The sequence below is a fragment of the Ammodytes marinus genome, assembly GCF_949987685.1.
Source record: "Ammodytes marinus genome assembly, chromosome: 17".
Classification (NCBI taxonomy): Eukaryota; Metazoa; Chordata; class Actinopteri; order Uranoscopiformes; family Ammodytidae; genus Ammodytes; species Ammodytes marinus.
In genome coordinates this window covers 14,472,549-14,495,391 of record NC_137221.1, presented here as the reverse complement: position 1 = coordinate 14,495,391, position 22,843 = coordinate 14,472,549, and the positions used below count along the sequence as shown (strand labels likewise).

Below are 22,843 nucleotides of genomic sequence, written 5' to 3'. Positions count from 1 at the left end.
CAAACCGTCTACACAAGGCCAACTGACAATCTGAACCTAGTGAACAACAATCGTTTTCATGTAGGTTCAACAGGATAAAATCAGCATTATTTTTATATAGTGGGTGGGAGGAATGCCAGCTTGAATAATAGTGAGATCACAACCACACTGTGAACCTTGATCAATCATTATGGTATTGTGAATTAGTTGAGAACATTTAAAACACTTGGAGATTTGTGTTAATTGAACAGCTGTCTGTCACCCTTGAGAAGGGTGAGTGGCTGATGTCAAAAACCTCCATTATTCCTTGTAAGGCTGGCCCGAATTATTCGAATATTATTTTTTTGTTGTTGTTGCAAATAATAATTTCAGTAAATAATAATATAAAAATATAGAAGTTTTATGTAAAAATACAATGTATGTAATATATGTACTGTATATGTAAAATACAAATTAAACGCTAAATTAAATGGTTTACCGCTGACCTTTCAAAGCGCAACCAGTATAATACCAGCTGTAGGATGCGTTACATTACCAGAGGCAAACTAAAAGCAACACCAAGCACATTAGAGGGAGAGAGAGAGAGAGATGGCGGAAGAATATAATATTTTCTTTCCCTTACATTTTTTACACAATAGCGCAATCTCGGAAAGAAAAGCAATGCTTGGCGAAATGCAAACCTTAGCATAGCTGTTTGTTTTTATGTTCGCTATGCAGCGCTGTGCGCATCAACGGTGACTGGCTTGCATCATGGGAATAACCGATCAATAATGGATATAATATGGACACAAAAGACTATCAATATTGGATCTTTGTAATTGTATGGATGTATAAGTCCCAGAAAAGATGCAGTTTCCGGGATTAAATGAAACGCTCCTGTAAGGGTTACGATGACACAGAGGACAGCTGATTTGGAACAACACAGCTGTTCGCTTCCAAGGGGAAAAAGTAAGGAACTCCGACTTACAAAGTTAATAAATCATCAACAAATTACGCAGATTACTGTCTCCTGCCACAAACTCGGTTTCAGGGAGTACATTTTAGAACGAGTATTCGAATAATGGCTCAGAATCACAGACGAGTTTTCGAAGCCTGTACAATTTTATTCGGGACAACCCAAAGTTTCTGGGGGTGCACGTTGTGACGTGGTTAGAGTTAAACTTTTTTTTGGGGGGGGGAGGGAATTTTCAATGCTTTTATTTATAGTGCGGAGAGACCGAGATGATATGGGGCAGAGAACGACCACGGGTCGGATTGGAACCAGTCTGCTGTGAAGAGAACTGATCCTCATAGGGGGACGCTCTAACCATTACACCAGGAGCGCCCCGACTAACAGGCTTAATATGCACAACACATGATGACACATAGCTACAGCCAGCATTCACAGACACAAGACTCATACTGAGCAGTCAGCACACAACACTGGCTGCTGCTCGGATCTCACTCATTGGAGAAAGAAGGGAAAGGGGTGGAGCCAGAGAGGGTCACTGTGCTTAAAATAACCCTAAACCAAGCACATGTAACCAGGACGACCAAAGAAGGTCGAAACCACTCAATGGATCTCTTCAGATGACATGAACAAACACACACACATAGACACACTTTCTCCAATTTTTCCCCAACTCTGTTACTCCACCCAACGCCTTTGTAAGCCATCTGTGACCCCCACCCACCCCAGTCAGTCAGCATTGTGCTCTGGATGAAAGTGCCTCTGTGTGTGTGTGAAGGACACAGAGTGGTGCATGGTGTGGCCTGGGACAGACTGAGTGCCAAGGCCACGGGACCCATCCACACAATTCATCCCTGCTGTGCAGAGGGGGCGAACAAACGAACACAGACACAAACACACACACTCACAAATAAAAATATTACCAGTGCTCACATAGAGAGCTAATCAATAACTGCCACATAAAAAGCAACTCACCGTGCAGCAGGCAGTCCTCTCTTTCCCAGGTCGGCTCTGACCCTCTCTCCGGCGTGACGATAAACATCCACCAATGTGTTTATGGAGGCCTCACGTACCTACAAAGGCGAGGCCAGTTTATTTATATAGCACCATTCAGGAACAATGCAATTCAAAGTGCTTACACTGGCATAAACATACATCAATTCAAAGTAATTAGAGAGCTGACATTAACCAATTTAAAAGTCCCACACACTTGCATTAGTATACCATGTAAAACCGGTGTGTGTGTTTGTTTGGTAAAATAATGGTTTATTTCTCTTTATAATTCCATACAGATTACTACTCCTCTGTTTGGGATTACACAGATTTAATGTTGCAAGTAACCACACAAAAAGAACCCTTAAGGGCCCACTCTCATGATCTCACTAATGGGAGACATCTGATTTGCTAGTTAAGTTTTGAGCACTGTTGTGATTGGGTAGTGGGATGCTGTTAAAGGGATTCTGTGCAACTGAGGGTGAGGGGACTCTTGAGGGCGTTGATTGGTCGGAACAGTATGTGAGTAGATAATCATTGGGCAGACAATAGCAGCAGATTTCAGCTTTAGTGTGCAACTCCACATGAGGTCATATAAACCTCTCTATCCGTTTGTGACACACACACACACACACACACACACACACACACACACACAGAGCTTGTAACGTGTAGGTGTTCATGATTCTGCAGTGAAGCTAAGAGGGGGACAAGACATAGCACCATATCCTCACTAATAACAGTAATAATTCACAGAGCTGCCCTTAAAATGCCTGCCAACACACTGTGGATGCTGAGAGCTAAACCACAGGCTTGGCTACAGTCTAGGGCCCGACCGATATATCGGCCGATTATAGCACATCTCCGAAAATCGGCAATCGGCAAAATGGCCGCCGATTTTTTTATTTTATTTTTTTTCAGCAATCATGTTGAGTAAGATGCATTGCTGCCCCGGAGGTAGCCTTATAGCATATTAACAGCAGCAGCAGGTGTGTTGTAATACATTATATTAATTCACACTTGACAGTTCCCCCTGACACCAATAGCAGAGTCATTGGTCATCTCTTGACTGTTAATAGTAGTTGATATTACTATAGTTATTATATAGAATTTATATAGTGCTTTATTGGAGGTCATTCAAAGACACTTTACATCAAACATATGGACAATCATACTTATAGAAAAAGAAAACAAAATACAGACAAATTAAAGATAAGGTTTGGAGTGGAGTCCGGTGTAATTATGCTTTCTTAACCCATTGATGACTATGGCAATCTAGGATGCATGTCCTTAATGCCTGAGGGTTTTCTGAAAAAATAGTACGAATTGTCAAGTCTACCAAAACCTTAATATCTAAGCCTGTGTAGCACATAGAAACATGAAATAAAATACATTTAAAAGTTAAGGTTCACAGGTTTCATTTAAACATGCTCCCTTAGCGCTTACAAACCAAAAAATATTTCTAAAAATCGTCAAAATTAGATGAATTAGAAAATTATTAAATATTGTTAATAAATAGATGCAATGTGTTGTGTGATTTTCGTCAGTAGTCTATAGTAGACCTTGATTCTGCGCACCAAACGCCACTAACTGTTCTGTCGCCGACATAGCCGGCGTATTTTTTTTATTATTTTGTTTTATTTTTTTATTTTCTATTTTTTTGATTGACGTTATTTTCGGCAAACCACACAACTTTTGGGTGGTCACGTGGTCTTAAAAAAATCAACAAAACCCACCTCGTGTATTTGAACCAATGACGGTGCATTCTATGCTGGGAATGCCATGAAAAATAGATAAAGTAATAATGCTGCGCGACGCAGCATCAGGCAGGAGAGCCAATGTGGCATCGCGCAGCAGCCGTCATCAATGGGTTAAAGAGGTGAGTTTTGAGTTGACTTTTGAATTAGTTTATTTAGTCTGAGATGCTGATGTTTGGAGAGAGGGAGTTCCAGAGGGTTGGGTGCAGTTACATAAAATGCTTAATGTTCTGAGTTTAAAAATGCGTCATGTCACTTTAGACATATTTGTAACACTTTTTTTTTTTTTTTAGATAATGCATATTTCAATAAATAAAAAGTTCCTGTTCACCTATTGACAGTAACAAGTATTTATATATATTTAAGGGTTCAAAAAAGTAATTTTTTTCAATATATATTCATGGGATTTAAAAAAATATATAATCGTTATCGTAATTTTTCTCAGGAAATAATCGGCATCGGCACCCAAAAACCCATATCGGTCGGGCCCTACTACAGTCTGATACAAGAAAGACTCAATGACCTCTACCCACTTACGCACGCATGCATTGCACGCACACACACACACACACACAGATGTTATAGTATAAATAGATATGCAGACATGTTGACGATGCATCATATCGCTGAAGCTCAGTCTCTTACCTGTGGGTTCTGGTCTCCAGTCAGAGAGCAGAGGTGAGGAACCAGTTTACTGAGGCTTAGTTGCTGAACTCCATAGCTGAAAAAAGCCACAAGAAGACCAGGAAATCAGAGGATTGTTATTTATATATAACATTGTAAAGCAAGTAGAAAATATCTGATATTGCCGTGTAATGAAAACATTGTCCGTCATTCATATCACAATCAGGAAGTGCATTACGTTCTCAGGAAGGAGTCTAAATTGCATGTAGGTTTTATACCCTTCTTTATTTCTTTGTAGTGTTTCTTCTACGCATGCCTTGTTATCACATTTCTCAACCCACTAGGCAAGGCAAGGCAAGGCAAGTTTATTTATATAGCACAATTCAAACACAAGGTCACTCAAAGTGCTTTACAGGGGCAAGATTAAAATACATAAAACACATTAGAAGACATTTAAAAGCGAATGAAAAGAAGTAAAACATTTAAATTAAATTAAAAGTACAGGTTAAAATGGAAACAGAAAAGTCTTCAGACTCGATTTAAAAGAACTGAGGGTTGCAGCAGACCTCAAGTTTTTCCACTAGTGGATTATTTACTTGCAGCAAAGTATACTCTAATTTAAACATAATATAAGTGTTGTCAAAGAGGTAAAGATGTCCTTTGTATTTCTTAGCAATCTGACCAACGACATCTATATCCTTACCATCAGGTAACAGATTAGCATCTAGCACCATAGAGTCACTTTCCATTAGCAAAAAGATGCTAAAATTGGCAGTGCCATTCCAACAGCCGAGATTTGCTGTGTGGGTGGAAAACACAATACGACCTACATCAACTGATGTTAAACAAGGGGAAGCAAGCATTCAACTGTTTAGTCTTATGTCTATAGGTGTGTTCGTTTAATTACACTTTGAGCTTGTAAAATGCAGGTTCACCGCGACAGCTGTGTGTCTGCAAAGCGAGAGTGTGTGGGATTCTACAATTGCAGAACTCCTTTCATAACCAACTGGAGGGATATTTGCATCAAATACAATGAATATAAGGCCACCATACCGTGCTAATAGCAGCTAACCATGGAGACCATTTGCATATCTGAATTTATTCAGAGAGATTGATAAACTGGGAGAACATTTTTGTAGAGTTTTACCTGAAAGCCCTTGTGCAAACAGAACCATTTGGATTGTATTTCCAGTATATAAACTATTTTATTTTATTTTCCCAAGATATGATCACAGAGACCTGCTGGACATCGCTAAAGCAGCATATTTCCTTTGGCACACAGTAGTTAGACACAATCCAATTCAGGTTGACTTAAAAAGAACAAGTCCTCCATCAGCCCTGACATCAGAGCATGAGACCATATAAGAGTTCAGGCCGGGGAGAATTGAGAGCAGGTTTTAAGACCTTATGAAAGCAACAAATGGCATGTAGCATGTGTGCCGCCTCTACCGCTAAGAAGATTAGTCCAGGATTTCTTGAACAAACAAAAGGGGGAATTAAGGGTCAGAAACAACATCTACCTCAGTGTGCGTCAAACATTAACTAAATGATGGTGTCAGTATAGGATTAAGATGCCGAATCTGTCATAAAAATGTATTCTGTACCCAATTAAGATATCAATTACTTGATTTGTAGTAAGGACAATGGAAAATTCCTTAAATTTACATTTTGAATTTATTGTAAGGACTAACGTGTGTCCTGCTTCTGTTCACAAGATGAGAGAATGTGTGCCTACATTTAATAGCTCTACACTATACAAACGTATCCTGTAACATTTCACCCTGGAAGTGCTGAACATGAAAAAGGGGAAGTTACTCACGTGTTGAGCGTGGCACTGAGACAGAGGCAGATCCCTTCTCGACTGCGGTAGTTCTTGTGTTTAAAACCAGGAAGTAGCCTTTCCCAAACAAACTGGACGATGGCAAAGGAGAAGATGGAGAGAGACAGTGAGGGAAAGAGATTGTCAGTAAGAACGAGCAGAGGAAGGTAATGCCAGCCCCTTAGGGAGTTGATCAGATTACAGAGTTCAGAGAAGGTTTTAAGGCTGTGGGAGATGTATGTTGTACTATGCAGATAAGACAAAGCAGAGTGGGGATGTCACCTGTGTTATACTTATAATATCCACAAGAGGGAGCCCCAAACACATATAACCTCTCAGCTGTAGATATTCTCTATTTATGTGGAGGAGGTAGCTGTGAATTGTCTGCTGTGTGTTTTACATCTCCATTATGCATTGTTCCAAATAACTGGGATAATAACAACACCACTAACTACACCAACACACACAATACAACACATTTCATTTTAACAGATGCGACTTTTCATACCATCTTCTAACCGTTTGTGCTGAACTTGAATTACAACAGTCTTGAAACTATTTTATGGAACAAGAAATGTTTAGTACTAATCAACATCCGAGTGTGAGTGTGAGTGTGAGTGTGTGTGTGTGTGTGTGTGTGTGTGTGTCTCACCGTGGACGAGGCAGTCTGCTCCATACAGCGAAGGATGAGAGCTTGGCTGTTCTCCCTGACCTGGTCCTTCGAATCACCCAGTCTGTCCACCAAAGATGGCAGAACTACAGACAGAAAAAGAGATCGACAGAGGGAAGGAGAGAGAGAGAGAGAGAGAGAGAGCATATTTACATAAATTTCAGTAAAAAGAGGCCACACATAACACTGTGTCTATCAAAAATAAATGCCAAAGACAATAAATTACACACCCAAGTGGAGTTAGAAATATACAAATGTACATGTTTATCACTAGTTACATTCTGTTGGTGTTTGAGAGAAAGAGAGCAAAGCCGAGTAACATGGAAGCGTACACCATCGTCAACACCAGGGTTCTGGCAAGACGAGGGAAAAGAGAGGTCATGAAATGAGTAATGGGCCGTGGCTAGAATAATGTCAAGATCCTCAAACGCGTTCATGTCAGTTCCACTTTGTTTAACACACAACTTCTCCAGTACCGCGGCCTCTTTTGATCACTGACGTACAGCGTAAAGGGCCTTTAAATGCTGGCATATGAAAATATCAAGGCTGAGTATAGTTGCCTAAATCTTTATATCTGTTCAATAAAGAGATCAATGATTGACCATGAGTCTGATGATAATCTATATTTTTCTAATTATTAACAAATCCCATTTGTTTAAAAACATGAGCCAAAAAGTTGTACTGGCCGCCCGGCATGCATTCATTCTGATGACACAAGCACCGTAGTTTATTTTAAGTCAATCAGCGCTCACTAGTGCCAAATTCTCAGCTGAAAATAGTCCCCTACAAATCAAACATTTCCTGTTGGAGTGCCGTCTATGAATTACTTTGATATCCAGCTGTTTTAAGAAATGATTTAGCATTTCCTTAAAATTAAGATTATCTATATAAGAAGGACATCTTCTGGATGAGAGACATAGACGCCGGGGCAGAGAAGTCAGACAGTATCAGAAGGTGGACAAATACATTGTTTTGAGGTTTGTTAGCAGAAACTAAAATGGTGTCAGCCTTATCTTTAACCCACTAAATCTAGAATCCACAACGTACAAAAGTTTAAATGGCTCGTCTTAGTCAGCAAAACACTAACTCTTTTCAACAGACAAAATGCCAAATTTGGTCAATTCGTCTCCGTTTGACCACCAAATGGAAAAGATTAAACTGTCTGAGTTACGTTTAACTCAAACACTGCCTCTGACAATGAGATAAACACAAATACACAAAGAATGTTGAAAACACACACCACACTACTACCCACATTCCTTGTCTAAAACTTCAGCGAGGGGAGTGATGTCATCTGTCCTTTTCCTCTGCTGTGTGTGTTTGTATGTGTGCACACGACTGTGCGTACATCATGTTACCATAACAGATGGTTGTCATGGCAACAAGGACAATGCCCTCAAACAGATAGATTGACAGGGGTCGCATTGTTGCACACAACGTCATCTGCTGTAGTAAGGACGAACACACACACACACACACACACACACACACACACACACACACACACACACACCTGGCAAGTTGACTAATTTTTTTTAAATCTTTTTCAACAGCTGCTGGCTGGCCAATGACATCACTTTATTTCATCCACCACATTGTTTACAAGAAAGTTGTATGAAGTCAAAGTGCAGCCCTATGTCATCTGTGAGATATGCATGCACACTACTGTTTAAGAGTCAATCCTCAATACAATCACTCTGTCTCAATTACCTCATCTTCCCGTCCTCTGAGTGTGTGTGTGTGTGTGTGTGTGTGTGTGTGTGTGTGAGAGAGAGTGTGAGTGTGAGTGTGAGTGTGAGTGTGAGTGTGAGTGTGTGTGTGTGTGTGTGTGTGTGTGTGTGTGTGTGTGTGTGTGTGTGTGTGTGTGTGTGTGTGTGTGTGTGTGTGTGTGTGTGTGTGGAGGAGGGTGTGTACAGGGAGAAGGAGAGAGAGAAAAGGAAAGGATATATGGAAGTCAGATGGAGGGAGGGAGATTCCAGAGCCAGCAGTGGCTCAGTGAGATGATTTTACCATCAGTCTGAAACACACACAAACTCAGACCCTGTTTCCACCTGGCATTAACATCTGACTTTTTGAATCTGGTTACAAGTGGACAGCTCTCAGTCCGTGTGTTCCCACTTGTATTTTCAAATGTGACTTCTCTGTCTACTTGTGATCGGATTCCATTTACCCGCGCTGTATTTAAATCAACACGTTCATCATTTCCGTTTGCATTGGTGTTTTTAACCGGTGGGGTTCAAACAAGTAAACATACAGGGCTGTACAGTGCCACAGTTTTAATCGCATTTGCTATTAAAATGCATTACATGCGAAGATAATTACCAGTCTAGGTTGACGAGATATGCTACTGTCTCATTTAGACAAGGAGGCGCGATGCACAACACTGCTTAGAGGGCTCTCGCCAAATGCGGGAAATATCATAGATAGTATATAAAAGTAAAAACTCTTAGGCGAGTAAGTTATTACGCCTCTTTGGCTGGTGAAAGATGTGTGTTTGCGGGGCGCCTTTTCTAACGTCTGCTACACTATTGTCACCAACACCAGTAGGCTACACGGGCGGCTTTCTGTATGAAGTTAAGATACTGTATGCGAACAGAATATTTCCTGTGCGCCTTCACATTAAAAGCCTGTTACTACCCAAACGCGAGTTGACTTTTATTCTTAAGCAGATAAGAACAGGAAGTCGTTGCCTTGCAGCTCTCCAGTCAATAGCAGCGATTTCCGTGTTTTCAGATTTACGCAGTGAAATGAAAACAGAGGAGTTATTTGCAACTCGTTCATGAGGCTTCTATAAAAGCTGCATGAATGCCAGTGATGCATTTTCAACGTATTTCCGCTCAGGCAGGGGGCAGCAGTTGAGTAGGAGGTCCCTAATGTGATCAAAAACCACATAGGTGTTTCCACTACAAAATGAATGTGGATACAAGCGACAAAAGCGACGTAAACCACCTCCGAATGTGGTTTTTGTGATCCGATCTCAATGCGTCTTGAGAGTGTTCTCACCTGTAGTTAGAGCTGTATTCATGTGATCGGATCACAAAAACTACATGTTAATGCCAGGTGGAAACGGGGTCTCATACCCAAGAGCCTAGGCAGTGAGTGAAGTATTAAGAGTGAGTGTGAGTGTGTCTGTTGGCAGACTTTGCACAGTGAGACAGGTTCAGTCATCCCAGAGCTACACTGCAGGACTGAGTGAGTTTGTTGGGGACACAAGCCAGTGGCAGACAAAGACAGCTGGTGACACCTTAACCGGCCACACACACAAGAGCTGGCACTGACATCACACAGACGGCATGAAATCTGACACACGATTCAGTGTGTGAGGTCATATGAATTGTAGGTGTGGTTTTGGGGTGTAATGGACAGGGCTACAGTATGACTGAGCCTAAATTTAGAGACTAGAGGATGTATAATAGAGTGGGTGGTGCCAGGCTTTAGAGCACTGTGCTGGTCCGTCCCAGCGGAGCCACAAAGTGGAAGTATGAGACAAAATGGAAGGATATAAGCCACTTTGTGTAACACTACAGAGTTGTTCTGTTGAGTGCTATCAGGAAATGCTCACACTAAAACCAAGAGGGTAAACTCATCCTCAGACTAGCACTGCTTAGAATTATGGAAGGATATGAACTTAGCAGAAGATATTTAACATTTGAAGCCTGGTGTAGTAAACAAACAATGGCCGAACAATCCAGTGTTTACCCCAGCGCATTATAGTTAAGGTGGCCGGCTTGCGTTGTTTAGACGGCCGGCCGCCTTAACTATAAAGCGCTGCGGGAAACACTAACTAGCTCATGAATGATGCAAGATATCTCACCTGTACCCAGGTACCCTTTAAACCGCTCTCCTAAGCGGTCCACAAAAGCACCACAGATGTCTATCCCCATCAATGCCACCTACAAAAAACAGAGTGGGACAGAGGTAAAGGTTAAAGTAGGTATTATGGTAACAGTTTTACACACATATTACACAATGAATCTGCATGGCTTCATGTATGTGATTTGAAAACATTTCAAATCAGTGTCACTGTCTCCTTCACCTACATTTGCCGCAGTGACAGGAAGACACATGGATTGAATTAGATTTTGTTATATTGCAGAAGGTTTACCAAACCTTCAAGTCTGATCAGTCTGCTTTAAAAAAAGCTGAATCATGATGGCTCTAGAGTTTAGCTGACTTCGCAAACAGCCGAGATCATGAAAGTCAATTTTGCCATCTTCAAGGAATTAGAGACTGACTCTGCTTGTCTGTATTTAAAATTCCCACAGATTTTTTAACCAGAATGAGGGAGTGTGGATGAGCCTTGTAGTATGAGACACTGACATACTGTACTGAGATGATAATCAAGCTGTGGCCATATGGCTTGTGTAACCTGGTTGTGCCATTTGTACACCATCTGCACAACAGCTAATATAATCACACACTACACTAGTATTCACCTTTGTTGGGGACATCTAATCATTTTCTGATGAATTTGATCAACTATAGAATAAATTTTGAAGTGAAGCGACGTGATGATGTAAAGATGTATACTATGCACACATTCATGTTTGTTTAAAATGACCCATGACCGGCGTCCCCTTATTCATCTCTCCAGTCTACCACCACCACCACACTGTGATTTGGCTCGGTCATAAAATAAAAGTTGTCTTGCGATTTGACTCGTATGGGGGAGGTAGACTGGATTTTTGTCTAGTTGCAAAGTTGAGTTTTCCACTGTGTTTTTGATTAGGATCACATCCCACACTGCGCTATGCTCCTGGAATGCTTGTTTTGGCAGTGCAGCGGTAACACTGAACCGTCCAAAAAAGAAAATCCATTCAAACGTTTATTCTCCAGACTCCACCGTCCTGTGTTGACTGCACTTTCTTCCCTATTTAGTCAAAGGAAGAGCAGAGCCAGGTAACCACAGAAAAAATGAAAAAACAATTGGGAGTGTGTGTGTGTGTGTGTGTGTGTGTGTGGGGGGGGGGGGTGATGAGGAAAAATTCACGCAAGAAGGCCAAGTAAAACCCACCGAAAACAAATATCACCTTGAGCAGAAACCTGAGCGCTGGGTCACTATGATGACTCCCTCATACTGACCTAATTTAGGGTGAGGAAGAGAGGAAAAACAGCAGTTGAAAGAAGAAACAGCACAGGAAGGAAACGGCCCGAGGCCTCCCCCTCCTCCATCCATCAGCACCCCAACAAGATCAGCGCCCACAACCATATGGCATCTTCACTTGGGTACAGAGGAGAGGAGATGGAAAGGACTGGGATTGTATGTCTACCTCAGAAAGGAGAAACATGGAGGATAAGGGAAGGCTTTCTCTTTATGCTCGTAAGGCCTCCTGCAGTGAAAAGTCTGGCTAGTGGTTACTGGTTAAAGAGGGAATGATGGAGGAAAGAAGAGATAGATAGAGGGGGGGAAAAACATTGGAAAATATTGGGCATGACGTTGTGAACATGTCAGCAGTTTCTAAAGGATAGTCCCACACTCACGTTCTACAACACACGGCTGTATCTCTACACTGCAAGCATCATAAAATCCGTGTGACTGACGTCTGTGGGGGGAAAAAGTAAGCAGAAAATATTTAGCCCAGTATGAATGGCTCTTTGTGAAGACTCAGGTGGGTGCGTATGGTGGCTTAACACATAACGTTAATTCGCATACCATGTAGGGTTTAGTCTGGATTCTAGAGAGGCTTAATAGGATTTCTGGACAGAAAATAAGGGGGACAAGGCTAACACAGCAACATTTGGAGTGGACAAAATGTGCAAAGATGGTTGGATAAATTGATGATAAAAATGGCAGAGTGTGCTTTTGTTTCATGTAAAGCCAAATGACAAGAACCCATTCCAATGCTGTATATTTGCCTAGTTACATTTAAATTATAACAGGACAGAAATGGAATGATTAAGCATATTTCACCATCCTCCATCTAAAAGTGTTTCTGGTTGGTGCAACTGAGGGTGGTAGCGGTATCAACCTTCGATGAACACAGTCAGTGTCCAGTCATCTTGACTCGCCCTTCTGCCCATAGACGCAACATGCAATATTAATGCCCTCTGCTTTTCCTGTCTCACAACAGGCGCATGAGAGCAGAGCTTAAGAGGCAAATCGGCTGTTCTACCGACACTAAAAGCGGAAAAGAAAGAAGAAGATGGTGAAATTGACTCATCATTGTCCAAAAATAAAACACGGACAAAGTCACGCTAATAAAGCAAAGATAAAAAGAGCGCAAAGGGTACCGAAAAATGCGCTATTTTATCCAGTCCTAAAAGTGAAACCTGGGCGCGACAACAGCCACCATGTCTGAACATTTAATGTATTTTTGAGTTGTGACTTGTGTTTTCCACTCACCTACCACATTTGTCACTCTAGTTCTCTATCCCCCCCTTGAAATCCTTCATTACTGCCGTTTGTCAACTCTGCATCACCTCTCCAGTCTTCTCTCTGTCTGTGCTGACTCAGCATCTTCCTTAAAGCCAAGTCTTTCATCCTTTTGCACAGCGAGCTTATCGGCATCACTATAAAGTCTGCTATGTGAAGTCCTCTTACGGGCATAACTCGCTTGCTTTATCAATGCCAGATACTGATCCGAGCTCAAGTTACTACTATACATCTCATCCACATAAAAGGATCTAATCTGAACAAAGAGGGACGCATTAGGCTTGTTAAAGCAGTAGGCAGACTTAGAGATGGTGGTGGTTTTCACATCAAACATGTTATTTCATTTAAAAAGGATGCAGAAAAATAAAAGAAGCCAACATTATTCATAATTTAGGGGAAAAGGAGGAAGTTGATGTTCTATTCTTTCTAAACATTTACAATGGAGAAGGATCTAAACTTTAATCAGCACTCCTCAAAACATCTTGTGCCCCTATTACAGTTCTCTTTTCTAAAATCACTTTAAATGCACTACTGACACCTTATTTTAACATCATGGGACTGTGCAGAATTTGTAATGCAGCTATTCAAAAATGAAAATGGTTGTTTTGTTAACATTTCTACCTCATGAATAAATTCTAAAAAAAGGAAATGAAATGTACTTTGTATCAAACTTGAGTTTGAATTGAGATGAATGTTCTGCTTCATATTGCTATAATTAATTGAAATACCGTAGTATGTGTGCATTCTTATCAACTTATATGTAGTACATAAGTTGTATTTGAAAAGACTATGACAACAAAATGACTACATAGTTGAATAAGTATGTTCTACAACTACAAAAGAAGAGAAGAGATGCTTTGATTATGCTGAACGCACACTTTACCCACTGTTACAATCTTGCTGAGTCCTGTGTTTCAGTGCAGACCATGTTAACGAGTTTAAAAAGGGCAAGGGAGTCTAATCCGAGCATATCCCAAAAGAAGTTTCCCGACTGTTTTGACCGGCTGGAAACACTTAAGAGACACAAGAGCGTGTGTCTGTGGGTCAGTGTTAGTGAGAGAAGGAAGATAGAGAAAATGAGTGGAAGAGATGAAGAAAAAGCATAGGTCATAACAATGAGTCATCTAACCCCTTCCCCACCAAGGCTCCAGTAGTGTACAGTGCTGCTGACAATGGGTCCCCTTCACACAGACTCAGCCAAAACAATATGAACTCCAGAAACCTACAGGAATGCCCTGCAAATGTGCTACTCCATCACTGGGATGAAAGTTAAAAAAAAAATTAAAAAAAAAGTATTCAGAGATAGATTGCAATGTTGTCGAAGGGTAACTCGTATCATTAAGCGTTTTTTAGGTTAAGTGAGATCATGTGCTGTAGCCTATATGAAAAAGCAAATTAAAGTTTAAATATATTATTCGGACAGGATTGAGGCCAGATAAGAAAAGGAGATAACAGCTTTATTAGCTCTGTTTTAAAGGACACTACATAATCCTCTTCACACCATTAAAGGCGAAGACATCTCGTTTGAAAAGCCTCGTCTCTGCTAGAGATAACCACCTTGTCGGCAGAAAAAACAAAACAAAATTAAAACTGCAAGCAGTGATGACCGGGCCCTCGCACCTCCGTGCTGCTCGCCGTCCCGGCCGTCCTCGGCGCTCCGGGCGACCGCGTGAGAGAACGCGCTGCGGTCTCCTCTTCTTCGGAGTGCGCGGCACAGTAATACCTGTCGCTGGAAGCGTGGAAGTTGCCGCTACGCGCTCGATGCGGATGCGAGGAAGTCCTCGGGCCTGGGCTCTTACCAGGCGGGTGAAGTTTGGAGCGCGTGGGACAGTGCATAGCGAAATTACAGCGACTTCCTGCTTCGTGGCGACGACGCCGAGAAACTACTAAGGCCATGGAGCTGATTGAACCTACTAAGGCCATGGAGCCGATTGAACCGGCTTCCCGTGTTATCGTTGTCTCTAGACCTCCCTGAGCTGCTTTGAGGTTGATTTGATCAAGTGTGTAGGACTTGAAGGTAAATAACTAGCATGCAATATTTACTTTGCCCAGCAGTTGGCGCTCTCACTTTTTCTTAATATTATTGTGTGGGCTTACTCAGGCCTTGGGTCTCATTAAGCATATCAAATGTTGAGAAGATCAGACTGAGTATACTGGAGTTACAGCTACTTCCTGTTTACTGGCGAAGACGCCAAGCAACGGCGAAGGCGTTTTGACAGGTGGCACTCTCACTTTGTATGAATATTAGCGTGCAGGCTTCCTCAGGCCTTGGGTCTCATTAACCATAAGAAATTTGAGATGATCAGACAAAGTACAGTGAAGTTACAGCGACTTCCTGTTTAGTGAATAAGACGCCAAGCTATGGCGAAGGCCTTTCAGCCAATGAAACCAGCTTCCAGTTTTATCACGGTGGATGTCTGTAGACCTCCCTGAGCTGCTTTGAGGTTGATTTGATAAAAGTTTGACAGACATATAGCTAAATAACCAACATGCAATATTTACTTTGCCCAGCGGGTGGCGCTCTCACTTTATATGAATATTAGCGTGTGGGCATCCTCAGGCCTTGGGTCTCATTAACTATATACAATTTTGAGATGATCAGACGGAGAATAGTGAAGTTACAGCGACTTCCTGTTTAGTGGCGTAGACGCCAAGCTACGGCGAAGGCGTTTCAGCCAATGGAACCAGCTTCCTGTGCTATCATGGTGGCTGTCTCTAGACCTCCCTGAGCTGCTTTGAGTTTGATTTGATCCAAGTTTGTAGGATGTGTAGGTAAATGCAGCAACATGCAGTATTTATATTGTCCAGCAGGTGGCAATGTCTTCCTACTTAATGTAATACTGTCATCTAGTGTGCAGCCCTTTCTTTATAGGTCCATGTAGAGAAAAGTTGAAAAAATTGTGAATATTTCAATTTAAAAGTCTTCCTGTTGATTTTGGGGCGGGGCTTCAAGAGGCTTTTTTGTTTGTCCTGGGATTATACATTTCTGTATAAAATATTGGGCATCTAGGTGTAACACAGCATGAGTTATGATCAATGAAAGGGTTCATGAGGTCCATTTAAAAGTCTTCCTGTTGATTTTGGGGCGGGGCTTCAAGAGGCTTTTTTGTTTGTCCTGGGATTATACATTTCTGTATAAAATATTGGGCATCTAGGTGTAACACAGCATGAGTTATGATCAATGAAAGGGTTCATGAGGTCCGTTTTTGATGTTTTTTGGCGAATACTTCAAGATAAAAGTCTTCCTGTTGATTTTGGGGCGGGGCGTAAAGAGGCTCTTTTGTTTGTACTGGGATTGTACATTGCTGTATACAATTGTGTGGTTCTAAGTATAACACAGCCTGAGTTATGATCAATCAAAGGGTTCATGAGGTTCGTTTTTGATGTTTGTTGGCGAATGTGGAGCCGGTGCTGCAAGACGGTTAATCCGGATAAAACAAGCTTTCGGGTATATCATCTTCCATGTCGGAGGACGTACCCTATCATGTTTTTTTTTGCACAAAAAGTTGTTATGAGTCCACTTTGCTCTGCAATCCTGCAGAGTAATGTGGAGTTCTGACTTTTGGCGCCATTTTGGCGAATATCGGCTCCCATCTCGTCATAGTTATTCGGAATCAAACAAAATTTTTTGTGGTGTATATTCCATGATAGATGAGTGTCCCTACAGTGGTCGTTTTGCTAAATATGTTCCTGCTAGGAGTTATTAATTTTTGAACATTTTGATAATTTGAGAGCCAGAAATACACATATTTCACTTTAAAAAAAATCCTGTTGATTTTGGGGCGGGGCTTCAAGAGGCTTTTTTGTGGGGCCTGCAAAGATACACTTGGGTTATTAATTTGGTGCAGCTAGGTATAACACAGCCTGAGTTATGATGAATTAAAGTTTCATGAGGTTCGTTAATTATGATGTTTACGTCAACTTTGACCCCCAATAGAACACTGGCACTACTGTGCTGTTGAAATCTTTTCGCAATCTAACATCGGGCAAGCGTTTTGAGTACTTGAGCAGTGGTTTGACGTCCCTGGCGTAAAAACTCTAGGACGAGTTCGTCGAAATGCGAAATTATGGTTTTGGCGATTTTAGGCACTAAATCCAACATGGCCGACTTCCTGTTGATTTTGGCTAATGACATAACATTGCATTTATGTGCGCCTTGGGCCATTACATGTTGTCCTAAAATTTTAGGCTTCTAGCCCAATTTTTGAGCATGCATTTCCTGAAAAACTGTTTGTGGCCATAGGGGGCGCAATTTTAATGCACAAATCCCGAAACCACTGATAAGTTGCAATTTTTTGCAGGTCTGACCTGTCTGCAAAGGTTTTCCGGTTTTTTTCGATGGGAAGGGGGTGAAAAGTGCCAAAAATGACTACAAATAAGAATAATAATAATAATTAAAACTGCAAGCAGTGATGACCGGGCCCTCGCACCTCCGTGCTGCTCGCCGTCCCGGCCGTCCTCGGCGCTCCGGGCGACCGCGTGAGAGAACGCGCTGCGGTCTCCTCTTCTTCGGAGTGCGCGGCACAGCGATACCTGTCGCTGGAAGCGTGGAAGTTGCCGCTACGCGCTCGATGCGGATGCGAGGAAGTCCTCGGGCCTGGGCTCTTACCAGGCGGGTGAAGTTTGGAGCGCGTGGGACAGCGCATAGCGAAATTACAGCGACTTCCTGCTTCGTGGCGACGACGCCGAGAAACTACTAAGGCCATGGAGCTGATTGAACCTACTAAGGCCATGGAGCTGATTGAACCGGCTTCCCGTGTTATCGTTGTCTCTAGACCTCCCTGAGCTGCTTTGAGGTTGATTTGATCAAGTGTGTAGGACTTGAAGGTAAATAACTAGCATGCAATATTTACTTTGCCCAGCAGTTGGCGCTCTCACTTTTTCTTAATATTATTGTGTGGGCTTACTCAGGCCTTGGGTCTCATTAAGCATATCAAATGTTGAGAAGATCAGACTGAGTATACTGGAGTTACAGCTACTTCCTGTTTACTGGCGAAGACGCCAAGCAACGGCGAAGGCGTTTTGACAGGTGGCACTCTCACTTTGTATGAATATTAGCGTGCAGGCTTCCTCAGGCCTTGGGTCTCATTAACCATAAGAAATTTGAGATGATCAGACAAAGTACAGTGAAGTTACAGCGACTTCCTGTTTAGTGAATAAGACGCCAAGCTATGGCGAAGGCCTTTCAGCCAATGAAACCAGCTTCCAGTTTTATCACGGTGGATGTCTGTAGACCTCCCTGAGCTGCTTTGAGGTTGATTTGATAAAAGTTTGACGGACATATAGCTAAATAACCAACATGCAATATTTACTTTGCCCAGCGGGTGGCGCTCTCACTTTATATGAATATTAGCGTGTGGGCATCCTCAGGCCTTGGGTCTCATTAACTATATACAATTTTGAGATGATCAGACGGAGAATAGTGAAGTTACAGCGACTTCCTGTTTAGTGGCGTAGACGCCAAGCTACGGCGAAGGCGTTTCAGCCAATGGAACCAGCTTCCTGTGCTATCATGGTGGCTGTCTCTAGACCTCCCTGAGCTGCTTTGAGTTTGATTTGATCCAAGTTTGTAGGATGTGTAGGTAAATGCAGCAACATGCAGTATTTATATTGTCCAGCAGGTGGCAATGTCTTCCTACTTAATGTAATACTGTCATCTAGTGTGCAGCCCTTTCTTTATAGGTCCATGTAGAGAAAAGTTGAAAAAATTGTGAATATTTCAATTTAAAAGTCTTCCTGTTGATTTTGGGGCGGGGCTTCAAGAGGCTTTTTTGTTTGTCCTGGGATTATACATTTCTGTATAAAATATTGGGCATCTAGGTGTAACACAGCATGAGTTATGATCAATGAAAGGGTTCATGAGGTCCGTTTTTGATGTTTTTTGGCGAATACTTCAAGATAAAAGTCTTCCTGTTGATTTTGGGGCGGGGCGTAAAGAGGCTCTTTTGTTTGTACTGGGATTGTACATTGCTGTATACAATTGTGTGGTTCTAAGTATAACACAGCCTGAGTTATGATCAATCAAAGGGTTCATGAGGTTCGTTTTTGATGTTTGTTGGCGAATGTGGAGCCGGTGCTGCAAGACGGTTAATCCGGATAAAACAAGCTTTCGGGTATATCATCTTCCATGTCGGAGGACGTACCCTATCATGTTTTTTTTTGCACAAAAAGTTGTTATGAGTCCACTTTGCTCTGCAATCCTGCAGAGTAATGTGGAGTTCTGACTTTTGGCGCCATTTTGGCGAATATCGGCTCCCATCTCGTCATAGTTATTCGGAATCAAACAAAATTTTTTGTGGTGTATATTCCATGATAGATGAGTGTCCCTACAGTGGTCGTTTTTCTAAATATGTTCCTGCTAGGAGTTATTAATTTTTGAACATTTTGATAATTTGAGAGCCAGAAATACACATATTTCACTTTAAAAAAAATCCTGTTGATTTTGGGGCGGGGCTTCAAGAGGCTTTTTTGTGGGGCCTGCAAAGATACACTTGGGTTATTAATTTGGTGCAGCTAGGTATAACACAGCCTGAGTTATGATGAATTAAAGTTTCATGAGGTTCGTTAATTATGATGTTTACGTCAACTTTGACCCCCAATAGAACACTGGCACTACTGTGCTGTTGAAATCTTTTCGCAATCTAACATCGGGCAAGCGTTTTGAGTACTTGAGCAGTGGTTTGACGTCCCTGGCGTAAAAACTCTAGGACGAGTTCGTCGAAATGCGAAATTATGGTTTTGGCGATTTTAGGCACTAAATCCAACATGGCCGACTTCCTGTTGATTTTGGCTAATGACATAACATTGCATTTATGTGCGCCTTGGGCCATTACATGTTGTCCTAAAATTTTAGGCTTCTAGCCCAATTTTTGAGCATGCATTTCCTGAAAAACTGTTTGTGGCCATAGGGGGCGCAATTTTAATGCACAAATCCCGAAACCACTGATAAGTTGCAATTTTTTGCAGGTCTGACCTGTCTGCAAAGGTTTTCCGTTTTTTTTCGATGGGAAGGGGGTGAAAAGTGCCAAAAATGACTACAAATAAGAATAATAATAATTAAAACTGCAAGCAGTGATGACCGGGCCCTCGCACCTCCGTGCTGCTCGCCGTCCCGGCCGTCCTCGGCGCTCCGGGCGACCGCGTGAGAGAACGCGCTGCGGTCTCCTCTTCTTCGGAGTGCGCGGCACAGTAATACCTGTCGCTGGAAGCGTGGAAGTTGCCGCTACGCGCTCGATGCGGATGCGAGGAAGTCCTCGGGCCTGGGCTCTTACCAGGCGGGTGAAGTTTGGAGCGCGTGGGACAGCGCATAGCGAAATTACAGCGACTTCCTGCTTCGTGGCGACGACGCCGAGAAACTACTAAGGCCATGGAGCTGATTGAACCTACTAAGGCCATGGAGCTGATTGAACCGGCTTCCCGTGTTATCGTTGTCTCTGGACCTCCCTGAGCTGCTTTGAGGTTGATTTGATCAAGTGTGTAGGACTTGAAGGTAAATAACTAGCATGCAATATTTACTTTGCCCAGCAGTTGGCGCTCTCACTTTTTCTTAATATTATTGTGTGGGCTTACTCAGGCCTTGGGTCTCATTAAGCATATCAAATGTTGAGAAGATCAGACTGAGTATACTGGAGTTACAGCTACTTCCTGTTTACTGGCGAAGACGCCAAGCAACGGCGAAGGCGTTTTGACAGGTGGCACTCTCACTTTGTATGAATATTAGCGTGCAGGCTTCCTCAGGCCTTGGGTCTCATTAACCATAAGAAATTTGAGATGATCAGACAAAGTACAGTGAAGTTACAGCGACTTCCTGTTTAGTGAATAAGACGCCAAGCTATGGCGAAGGCCTTTCAGCCAATGAAACCAGCTTCCAGTTTTATCACGGTGGATGTCTGTAGACCTCCCTGAGCTGCTTTGAGGTTGATTTGATAAAAGTTTGACGGACATATAGCTAAATAACCAACATGCAATATTTACTTTGCCCAGCGGGTGGCGCTCTCACTTTATATGAATATTAGCGTGTGGGCATCCTCAGGCCTTGGGTCTCATTAACTATATACAATTTTGAGATGATCAGACGGAGAATAGTGAAGTTACAGCGACTTCCTGTTTAGTGGCGTAGACGCCAAGCTACGGCGAAGGCGTTTCAGCCAATGGAACCAGCTTCCTGTGCTATCATGGTGGCTGTCTCTAGACCTCCCTGAGCTGCTTTGAGTTTGATTTGATCCAAGTTTGTAGGATGTGTAGGTAAATGCAGCAACATGCAGTATTTATATTGTCCAGCAGGTGGCAATGTCTTCCTACTTAATGTAATACTGTCATCTAGTGTGCAGCCCTTTCTTTATAGGTCCATGTAGAGAAAAGTTGAAAAAATTGTGAATATTTCAATTTAAAAGTCTTCCTGTTAATTTTGGGGCGGGGCTTCAAGAGGCTTTTTTGTTTGTCCTGGGATTATACATTTCTGTATAAAATATTGGGCATCTAGGTGTAACACAGCATGAGTTATGATCAATGAAAGGGTTCATGAGGTCCATTTAAAAGTCTTCCTGTTGATTTTGGGGCGGGGCTTCAAGAGGCTTTTTTGTTTGTCCTGGGATTATACATTTCTGTATAAAATATTGGGCATCTAGGTGTAACACAGCATGAGTTATGATCAATGAAAGGGTTCATGAGGTCCGTTTTTGATGTTTTTTGGCGAATACTTCAAGATAAAAGTCTTCCTGTTGATTTTGGGGCGGGGCGTAAAGAGGCTCTTTTGTTTGTACTGGGATTGTACATTGCTGTATACAATTGTGTGGTTCTAAGTATAACACAGCCTGAGTTATGATCAATCAAAGGGTTCATGAGGTTCGTTTTTGATGTTTGTTGGCGAATGTGGAGCCGGTGCTGCAAGACGGTTAATCCGGATAAAACAAGCTTTCGGGTATATCATCTTCCATGTCGGAGGACGTACCCTATCATGTTTTTTTTTGCACAAAAAGTTGTTATGAGTCCACTTTGCTCTGCAATCCTGCAGAGTAATGTGGAGTTCTGACTTTTGGCGCCATTTTGGCGAATATCGGCTCCCATCTCGTCATAGTTATTCGGAATCAAACAAAATTTTTTGTGGTGTATATTCCATGATAGATGAGTGTCCCTACAGTGGTCGTTTTGCTAAATATGTTCCTGCTAGGAGTTATTAATTTTTGAACATTTTGATAATTTGAGAGCCAGAAATACACATATTTCACTTTAAAAAAAATCCTGTTGATTTTGGGGCGGGGCTTCAAGAGGCTTTTTTGTGGGGCCTGCAAAGATACACTTGGGTTATTAATTTGGTGCAGCTAGGTATAACACAGCCTGAGTTATGATGAATTAAAGTTTCATGAGGTTCGTTAATTATGATGTTTACGTCAACTTTGACCCCCAATAGAACACTGGCACTACTGTGCTGTTGAAATCTTTTCGCAATCTAACATCGGGCAAGCGTTTTGAGTACTTGAGCAGTGGTTTGACGTCCCTGGCGTAAAAACTCTAGGACGAGTTCGTCGAAATGCGAAATTATGGTTTTGGCGATTTTAGGCACTAAATCCAACATGGCCGACTTCCTGTTGATTTTGGCTAATGACATAACATTGCATTTATGTGCGCCTTGGGCCATTACATGTTGTCCTAAAATTTTAGGCTTCTAGCCCAATTTTTG

The 22,843-nt window shown here is 42.0% G+C and overlaps 1 protein-coding gene across 7 annotated transcripts in view; it reads right to left on the bottom strand.

Moving 5' to 3' along the window:
• Positions 1-22,843, bottom strand: part of clasp2 (cytoplasmic linker associated protein 2) — a 66,583-nt gene that overhangs the window by 42,300 nt on the left and 1,440 nt on the right. For all 7 annotated transcript variants that reach the window (XM_080045319.1, XM_080045312.1, XM_080045314.1 and 4 more), the window contains exons 2-6: positions 10,606-10,684; positions 6,774-6,877; positions 6,122-6,213; positions 4,324-4,399; positions 1,904-2,001 (exon numbers count right to left, since the gene is read on the bottom strand). In XM_080045319.1, coding sequence (XP_079901445.1) covers positions 1,904-2,001; positions 4,324-4,399; positions 6,122-6,213; positions 6,774-6,877; positions 10,606-10,684 — 449 coding nt within the window. The remainder of the gene's footprint in view (positions 1-1,903; positions 2,002-4,323; positions 4,400-6,121; positions 6,214-6,773; positions 6,878-10,605; positions 10,685-22,843) is intronic.